Below are 10,034 nucleotides of genomic sequence, written 5' to 3'. Positions count from 1 at the left end.
TTTTGATCCTGCAAGGTTACCAAACACACACATTCAGATGCCAAATGTGATTTGCATTTGAAGGAGATTAGAAGAAATTCAAAAGGAATGTTTGTGTTTGTTTTTAGAATAGTCAGTAAGCTACCTGAGTTAAAACTGGAATCCAGTCAAGCTGTGTTTATTTTAACTAGCATTGTGCAACCTGTTAGACTATTGAACTCCACAAAGACAAGCAAGGGGAGAAAACCGTGTCCCTATAAAGGGAACACCTTCTTCTTCTGTATTACTTCATTGCACTCATAAGGGTTAGGAAATGCAGCTCTTGATACCAAGCCTCTTCCTGGTTTGCTACTTTTCACAAGCCTGGGCAGTAAACAGAGAATACTATATTGGGATTACAGAAGTATATTGGAATTATGCTCCTGGGACAAAGAACATCATATCTGGGAAGCCCTTTTCAGAAGAAGAGTAAGTGTTCCTCACCTTGTACTAATTCTATTGAAAATAACAGTTTGCATTTTAGTAGAGCTATTTACCTTTATGGATTTTAGTAGATTTTCAATCAAATCCTCCTACTGTGACCAGATGCAAAAGTGGATTGGGCTTCAGTAATTATAGTACTAGTGTAGGAGGGAATTTCAGTCAGTGCAGCTTGCTCTTGCATGACAAGCAATACCCCTTTTAATCTTTTATAGCACATCCTGTGCCCACCTTTGCATCTGTTCACCCACTTCAGACTGGGTAACATCCACACTCTTGCAGTGGCACAGTGTGTGCCAGCACAAGGCACCCTCCTCACCCCTGCTCCCTGTAGTACAGAGAAGCTCTCTGATCCCCTTGGAAAGCTGTGATTGGGGCTCATGGGACCTTTACCAATGGCATGGGATCAGGGCCTGCCTTAGTGGTGGGTGAGGAGCAGAGGGTGGTTGCAGGGATGCCAAGCCACACAATGTGGCAACTAACCTGTGTGTGTGTGTGTGTGTGTGTGTGCGTGCATGCACTGAAGGCCCTACTCATCGTAGGATATGCAATTTGTCCTAGGGCTAGCTCTGCATGGGATGTGGTGTGGAGGGTTACAGTACTTCCTGGAATTGATGAGGCAGACTGCTCTGGAGGCCTTGCTCTGCTTGCGATTTCTGGATACTCCTCCCCGCAGCCACAGCAGCATCTTATGTCATTGCTGATGGTCCCCCCAACTAGGGTTGCCATATTCCAAATCCAGGTGCCTAATTTGCATAATATGTAAATTGGTTTTAAAATAAATTTTTGAGCAGAATAAAGACTGCACATTTTGCTCCATAACTCTTCTTCTACAAGGGCTAGAGCTTAGTTTTTTGGGTTTGTTTTTTTAATGAAATCTGGGCGAATCTGGGTGGGCTAAGCAATCTGGGTGAGATGCTTAAAATCCAGGTGAAACCTGGAATTTCAGGGAGCATGGCCACTCTACCCCCAACCCTCTAACGTGGCTTTTGGTGGTGGTGGTAGGGTTTAGGAGCTTCAGTAGGGAGCGGAGGGTGAACTTTTGATAAGGTGTCTTGCAGTACCTAATTCATTGTAAACTGGCTTTTCCTTTTTGATATGCTTTATATCTGTTTGCTTCAATCCAAGCAGAAAATTGGTGGCTTAAATCTTAATGTATTTTAAGAAAAGTTGATTCATTTGGGAAAGGGGAAGGGTTTTCTGCTGCCCAGATTGGCATGCATCTGAGGCCAGTCCAAGTCTGTAGCTAGAAATGTTGTGGTTGAAAGATGAGAAAAACAGCCAGAAGAACCAGGGGTACATATCCTCCCACCCCCTGCCATGCATTTGAGGAGTCCTGTTGTGGTCCAGGCCTGATTTGTATACTGAATATGCTCATTAGCTAGCATACAAAATTAGGCCTGTCTCATAGTGTCACCAAGTGACCAAGTTCTTTTATATAGTGACCATGTAGGATCTGGACGCAAGGAAGAAAGGAGATCAAACCAATCCTAAATGATTCAATGGGCTTTATTGAGTATAAAAGAATAACAACATCAATCTAACTGAGCAGAAAGCAGAACATTCTATCAGTATTACTAACAATATTCCAACCCTAGCCAGCAACAACATTCACCCAGTGTTTCTAACTAACATCTGTGTGTGTATTAAATCTTCCTAGAGCCTAATACAATTCAGATATAGACGGGAAAAGGGCGGGGGGAGGTAAGGAAGGCTGAGGGCTGGCATGGTTTGGGGGGATCAGGAATTAGTAGAGGGACGAGGGGAAAGGAGAAGAAGGGGAAAGGATGGAGGGATCCAAGGCTTGCAGAGGCAGCATATTACCAGGATCAGAGGCTTGAGAGCAGTGGATCTTTCAGCTGAAGGAGTGAGGCTTCTGGCTGGAGACAGGAGCTTTTAGATCAAGCATGCAGTTTGCTCAGAGCACGGCTGAGAGTCAGAGCACCATGGCTGGGGAAGTCTTGACTTCTCATTGTGCAGTGGAAGTCACAGACAGTTCCTGTCCATGGACACACGTCCTGCTTGTTGCCCCGCGGCTTAGCATCAAACTCTGGGATTGCTCATGAGCAGATCTTGCTTGTAGGCACAAGATTGCTCGTTCTCGGTCCAGTAAGCCTGTTCTTTATAGTTGTATTTTCCTTTGATCTCTCATAGAGTCTATTCAAATCTCCTCATCTTTTCCTGGGTCCCCAAAATGGTGGCAATGCTGTTACCTTCTGGATAATGTCTTTTAATTATTTAGGATATTGGCCAGTTCAGAGAGATCTTAATCTCATCTTCTGTTAGCTGCTATCCTGAGGAGAGGACATTGCCCAAGGCAAATCTGCATCTCCGAGTTGCAAATGGGCATCTTCTCTTGTCCCAGTATTGCTAGCCTGATCCCAAAAGGTGTTAAAGTGTTAGTAAAGTAAGAATTAAAGTCTATAGGTGTTTTCTTTTGTGTGCATTTACCTATGTTGAATTTCTATAGAGAGCAATTGAGTATAGCAGAGCAATAATTGACAAGGATTAACATAGACTTCTTGCAACAGGAAAGGGGAGATCAGCCTCTGGCCTCTTCCACAGACATTATCTGATAGTGAGTCACATTTTAGCATTTGGATTGTTCTGGCCTGGCTTTTGTGCTTCCTTGAGTACCCATTTCACAATACAATGCTGGGTCGCCTCTTCCCTCACAGACCAGTTGAGATCTGGGGTGTCAATTCACCCTGAGCCCAGGCATTAATTCAAGTCTTAATAAAATTGGAACCAGACACAGGCCTGAATTCCACATTCTTCTGGGCCGGTACCTCTGGATCTAAGGTTGGGGTACATGTGCCCCAACAGTTCCCCCCCCCCCACAAGTGCTTTTCTGGCTTCCGTAACACCCCTCGCCCAAAGTCTTTCTTTTTCTCCCTGCTTAGGGTTGCCATATTCTGGGGGACATGGCAACTCTATCCCTGCCCCGCCCCCTTTTAAAGTAAGAAATTGCTCCTCAAGCTTTCCTTCTATCTGCATCCCTGAGAAGAACATGTGTAGCCTAATATGTTTAAACTAGTGATTTTAAGCCCGTTAAATTAACGGGCGCTAGTTGGGTTATGTTTTTCCCTTCTCCTCCACCCGTTTGGGCCCACCGCCTCCTCTGGCCCCACACTCTTGCCTCTCTTCCCCTCCCTCCCACCCCAATCTCTTGCCCTCCCTCCCCCTCCCACCCCTCTCTCTCACCCTCCCTCTCACCCTCCTGTCCCAGTCCCTCTTGCCCCTTTCCCCTGCCCCACTCCCACTTGCCCTTCCCCCTCGCCCACTCCCTCTTGCCCCTCCCCTCACCCACCAGCCCGCCACTCCTCCTCCCGGGCGGCAAACAGTTTACTTTGGAAGCGGCAGCGAAGCAGCAGCAGGAGGCGGCGACTGGGTCCGATGCCGGCCACAGCAGGCCCGCCACCCCACGCGGCCTGCCGTGGCCACTGCCGCTGCTTGTTCATCGTTGCGGGTGGCTGCCGGACAGCCACCACTCCCCCCATTCCCACCTTCAACCCCTGGTATCGGGGCCCACTGCGGGCTGCCCTTCCGCTGCCGGGCCGGCCCTGCAACCACCAACCGTTGCCCTGCCGCGGCCGCTGCTGCCATGGGCCCCACTCACCGCCACAGCCATCCAAACCTCAGCCATCTTTTGGACTCTGCTCCCTCATGGCCACCAAGCTCCATACGGCCGCTTTAGTGGCAGGGCTGGCCCCGCCGCTGCCGACTCCGCCCGCCCCGGTCCCCGCTTCTCCTCCTTTTGCTTTGGGAGCCAACATGGCTGCCTGGTGCCTGAAGCTGTATCTTTCTCGGACGTTCTGGGCATGTGCGGAGCGCATGCCCAGAACAGCCGAGAAAGACACAGGCAGACACGGGATTACACTTTAGCCTTTTATTATAGAGGAAGGCCTTTAATTGCATTACTTCTGGGGAAGGAGTTCAAGAATCCCTCCCTCCTTGCCACAGTCTCAACTCGATTGACCCCTGCTCTACTTCTATTTCAAAAAGAGCCCCTGGTGGCGTAGTGGTAAAACTGCTGCCCTGTAACCAGAAGGTTACAAGTTCAATCCTGACCAGGGGCTCAAGGTTGACTCAGCCTTCCATCCTTCCGAGGTCGGTAAAATGAGTACCCAGAATGTTGGGGGCAATATGCTGAAATCATTGTAAACCGCTTAGAGAGCTCCGGCTATAGAGCGGTATATAAATGTAAGTGCTATTGCTATTGCTATTGCTAAAAGAAAAAAGACACACAATTGCTAAGTACTGTATGTAGTAAACATCTCTCCTAACATGACTAAGCAGTGGTGAGATAAAACTTGCCACTGCTGATTTATAGATAGCATTCAAAGTGGAGAAGCAACAATCCATGTCAGAGAATTGCTGAACCAGAAGCAAAAACAGAACACTAACAAGTTGAATACCTTGTTAATCCTTTCTCAAGGCTTGCCTCCAATGGAATGTATAAAGGTGCTACACACAATGAAGGCGTAACACACACACACACACACACACACACACACACACAGGTGCATAACACACAATGAGGGATCTAACAATGGTTTGACTGTTTTAGCATCCAAAATTAGCCACGGTGATCTTGGCCTTAGGTCATCCCTCCACGAAATCCAGGCTTTGTATACATCAGCCTTGTTATCATTACAGAAAGCAGCTAGGCAAGAAAGGAAAGGAAATGCACAGATCTTATTAACACAATGTTAGCAATAACAATGCATATACGTAGTTTGTCTGAGAAGAGCAACATGCAAGGGACTGTTAGGCTGACAGGAGACATACAACAGACCTCCAATAACCTTGAGTGCTTGCTGATTAGCTCTCTGACAAATCACAGAGGCAGCAGGTTAAATTCCTTCTTGGTGTAAGTTCACTGAGCGCTGTGAGGTTACACCGGGGAGAGATCTGGCCAGTGATGCTTGATGGTCCACTTTTAACCTCTACTTAAACCCTTTAGCCCTTGGGAATCTTAGCTATGAGGCCATGTTTTTATGAAAGCTATTATTGCTGCAGAGAAAGAGAAGGAAAAGGATACAATGCCTCTGCCAACAGGAAGCCTTACAATTAAATCTGAAATATTTGGACAGTCCAAGCAGCCATAACATGAATTTCTGATTTAATTTGTAGCTGGCAGGGCTTCCTGTAAACAGGCTCGGAAGTGAGCATTTGCAACAACTCTGGTCTCTTGCTGAAATTAAACAGCTCTTGGAAGCTCAGTAGCTTTTTGCAAATTATGACTGACTGGTGTTTTAAGTTGTAAAGGGAGAAATTCAGCAAAGATCAGGCCTGCAACAAACACTCTGCTGAACTGAAAGTTGAGTCCAAATAAGGCCGTGAGCTCTTTGCTTGGAAATAGTTGCGCCCAGGGAAATTGCACTCTGACCGTAACGGAAGCGTATGTTATTTATTTATTTTTACATTTGTGGCCTGCTCTTCCTCCAAGGAGTCCAGAGCAGTGCACATGGTTATGTGTATCCCCACAACAACCCTGTGAGGTAGGTTAGGCTGAGAGAAGAGCGACTGGCCCAGAGCCATCCAGTGAGTTTCATGGGAATTTGAACTGGTCTTAGTCCATCATGCCATTAATTGTGTTACACCTGCTAGGACTACCGGGTTTCCTGCAGTTCAGCCCTTGAAATGAGCTGGAGCCAGACAACTATGGGTTTCTCTGGCTCCATCTAAGCCACATATCACTGAGGTGAGGCCTAATGGGACAGGGGAAGGGGTAGTGGTGCCTAGCAGGGACAGGAGGTTGCACTTAGCAGGCTCATAGGACAGAGTCTGTCTGGCAGTGAATGTGAGTGTCTGCTGCTATTGCTGCCTGCAGTGCTCTGGTAAGCCCACCATGCGAAAGAGTCCTGGAGGTTTTTCTACAAATGGCTTTATGCCTCGGGGTATCTGAAGAGCGAATCTGCTTCACAGCAGATTCACAAGATGTTTGCTTTGGGGGATTATTTTGACAGTTCACATGGCTTCTCCACGCACTCCCTGGCAGATCTTTTTCCTGTGTGTTCACACCTACCTGGTCCGGGTCTTCCCTCCAACACAGAGAAGGTGGCTAGAGAGCTTTAAAAAAAAAAAAAAAAGTTTGACAGCTAAGAGCAAGAACAAGTTGCCAAGCAGCTGGATCAAACAGCAGGACACTTAATCCTTGCCTTTGTGAGTGACAGCCTTCATCACATAATGCTTACCCCCCCCCCCCGCACCACACACACACACACACACACACACACACACACAAACATTATTAAGCTCTTTGGCGTCTGTAGGTGGCCAAAGATATGCCGCTCCAGTGACAAGGGAGGAGTGTGTGTGTGGGGAGTTTAATTAATTATATTTCTTAACATTTTAAACTGCTGCCTCACAGCAGTGAGGTGGTGTGAGCTCTTCGTACACCCCCCCACACCTGCCTCCCAAATTAGGATGGCTGCGGGTGCGTGCGGGATGGAAAGGAGCAACGAGCGGCAGAGAGAGCAGGCAGGCAGTGATAGCTCCTCTCCCAAGCCCGCCTACCTCCCAAATGACAGTGATCACCCTATTTCGGGACTTTCTGCGCATATACTTACGTGCACAGAAGGGCCCAAACTAGGACGACTGCTGTCATTTGGGAGGTAGGCGGGCTTGGTTTGGGAGCTCTGCTATTGCTGCCTGCCTGCTCCTTCCACCGCCTACAATGTGTCTGCATTGCCTGGCCCCTTTGCATCCCGCACACACCCAACCTGGCGCTGTCATAAGCCAGAGTCAAGACACAAAAACCACAAATGTAAATATGTTTATTTATTTCAAAAAATGCTTCTGGGGGGATATTTGCCGCCATAGGCAGCTGCCTCCACTGCCTCTCCCGTAATCCGCCTATGCACACACCTAATGGAATCCGCCTAGACCAGAGATTCTCAGCATTGGGCCCCCAGATGTTCTTGGACTTAAACTCCCATAAACCCCAACCAAAGGCCCCCCCACACCTGCCTCCCAGGTTGGGGATTATGGGAGTTGAAGTCTAACAACATCTGGGGACCCAACGTTGAGAATCCCTGGCCTAGACAACAAAGGGCTCAGGTTACATCCATTCTGCATATCTAAAGCCTATGTAAAACATAGCAAGACACGCAGATTGTAGTCTGTGCTTGTGTTTTACTCAGGAATTTCTCCCTCCCCCTCCCTCAACAGAGTATTACCAATCTGCAACAACAATGCCCCCCCCCCCTTGCAATCACATTTCTGCTTGTCACAAGCCATTTAAATGCATCAGGTTCCTGCCAGGAGATATGTCTCAAGGGTTAATTTGGAGGAGGGGGAACATATCAGTTGTCCAAACTGGCAGATCTGAGCTGCATTTTGTGCCAAAAATAAAACAGATTTCACACCTTCTCTGTGTCAAGTGCTAATGGAAAGGCTAATTTACTGAGAGTTGGTTTTGTGACAGTACACAGACATCCTAGCTAAACTGACTTCTCTCTCAATGCTTGACACAGCCTCCCCTCCCCCAGCACATAATTACTTAGCTAGGGTGATTCATCTCAGGTTGTGACACTTGCCAGACCTCCAAAATCAAGCAGTGGTGTGAACCCTTTTCCTGCCTCTTTGAATAGGCAGCTAATGTGGGGGAAAGATTCTGTCAAACTTCTTTAGCAGAAGAGCACAAGATCAGAGAGATGACCACACAAATTGCCAAGCAGCGTCCTCTGCTGACACTTGGCATTCTGGAAATCCACCCAGCAAACATGATTTTTAGAAAACATGAAAGAGTTATTAAGCCAATTTATTGGCAATGGCCCCTCTGCACATCAAAAGATACACTTCGGAGAAACAGAAGCCCTGGAGTTTTTCCCCAAAAGCCATTGGAAATAGAGGATTTTTTAAATGCCAGACTTAACTCGGGCTAAGCCAGAATTCGCAGCCTCCATTTGGGGAAAATCAAAGTCCTGTCTGTCCTGGTTCCTGATAGCCCATGGGGAGGTCAGATTAAATCCAGTGAATATGTGGACACTTCAATCAGGATTGGATTCACAATAAAAACCCTGTGTGAAAAACCTCCTGGTGCCCATTAATTTATAGCAGCATTGGGCAATCTTCACTTCCACTTTCACCATGGCTGGGGTGGGAGTGTCACTGTAGTTTTCCCAGACTCCCCAGCTCCTTGACACAGCATCACTCCAAGTGATTGAGCAAGGGACACGGTATCTGAAAACATTAAAATGGTACTGCTGCTCCAGCCATGGTGGTAATAAAAGTGAAGCCCTTTTAAAGGATTGTGTACTTCAGAAAATGTTGGGATTTCATTCCAAACCAATGCAAAAAGTGGATTTTTTTAAACCCTGGATTGGTCTACAATCTAACATGCAATGAAAAACCTGAATTGTGTGTGAAGTGCTCCCTGATAGGTTGAAGAGACTTTGGGGTAAATCTGGCCGATATGTGAACACACCCCCTCCATTCCAGAGGAGACGTGAGCTAAGAGCCCTGTGTGAAAAACACCCTGATGAGCTGGTGGCAACTGCATGCAAACCTCCTCAAATGATCGGAACAGACTATGGGGTCCACCTAGAAGGAGGTGCTCTCTTAAGTTGTGAATCTTTGTAGGTTGTGTTATAAAAGAAGGTTTGCTGTATTTTTAAGAGACCCCTTCCTGATTCTGGTTTCAGTTTACAGGCTGCAGATCAATGGAGTACTGCTGCTTGTTGTGACATTCATCTAGATTGTTTGCAGTCATGTTGTTGTTGGTCTCTCAATAGTTAGTTGGAGGATTACCGTGTTTCCTCTTTGAAATTGACACATTAGTTTGAACGGGTGTTTTGTGTGTTGTTTTTTTTTTAAAGCACAGCCTGTGCTGACATGCTTGTTTGTGTGCTGACCTTGCAGGCATTCTAGTGTCTTTCTCCAACAAGGTCCAGACCGGATAGGAAGCATCTATAAGAAAGCTGTTTACACGCAGTTCACAGATAACTCGTATAGTAAAACTGTGGATAAACCTCCTTGGCTGGGCTTTCTGGGCCCCATTTTAAAGGCAGAAGTTGGTGACTCCTTCACTATCCATTTGAAGAATTTTGCTACTAGACCCTACACTGTCCATCCACATGGTGTCAGGTACACAAAAGAAAATGAAGGTAAGATTTGTTTCTAACAGCACTTCAGAAATTCTAGCTGAATTAATACATGCCTGGGCGCTTTCCAGATTAGCCACTCAACAGCGACAAAATGCTTCAGTTCAGGCAAATCGCATTCAAAACGTAAATAGCAAAGTGCCCAGCGGGGGGCTCAGTCTTGCGAAAACTAACAAACAGCAACCTTTTTATACGCCAGACATACGACATTATAGCAATAAATCACAGCGGTTAAATTCGAAACAAGACATTGGAAATATGAACGGCACCCTGCTGTCAGCGTAGGGACTGCGGTGTCACAATACAGGAAGTGTGGAAGCACACTTCAGAGATTCGCTGTCACCCCGTTGCAGGGTCTAATCTGGAAAGCGCCCTGTTGAATCAAGGAGCGCAAATCCTGGGCCTCGGAGCCAGCCATAGAGTTTTTGGTCCTCTGGGCAAAGTTTGATTTTGGCACATCCACCT

General features: G+C 46.9%; 1 protein-coding gene across 2 annotated transcripts in view; it reads left to right on the top strand.

Moving 5' to 3' along the window:
• The first annotated feature begins 263 nt into the window (after positions 1–263).
• CP (ceruloplasmin) overlaps positions 264–10,034 on the top strand; it is a 42,925-nt gene continuing 33,154 nt past the window's right edge. For both annotated transcript variants that reach the window (XM_053308254.1, XM_053308253.1), the window contains exons 1-2: positions 264–447; positions 9,328–9,572. In XM_053308254.1, coding sequence (XP_053164229.1) covers positions 293–447; positions 9,328–9,572 — 400 coding nt within the window. In that variant the 5' untranslated portion in view covers positions 264–292. The remainder of the gene's footprint in view (positions 448–9,327; positions 9,573–10,034) is intronic.

Source organism: Hemicordylus capensis, chromosome 3 (assembly GCF_027244095.1).
Source record: "Hemicordylus capensis ecotype Gifberg chromosome 3, rHemCap1.1.pri, whole genome shotgun sequence".
Taxonomy (NCBI): Eukaryota; Metazoa; Chordata; class Lepidosauria; order Squamata; family Cordylidae; genus Hemicordylus; species Hemicordylus capensis.
Note: the sequence above shows the minus strand (reverse complement) of the source record. Positions and strands in the feature narration are given on the sequence as shown.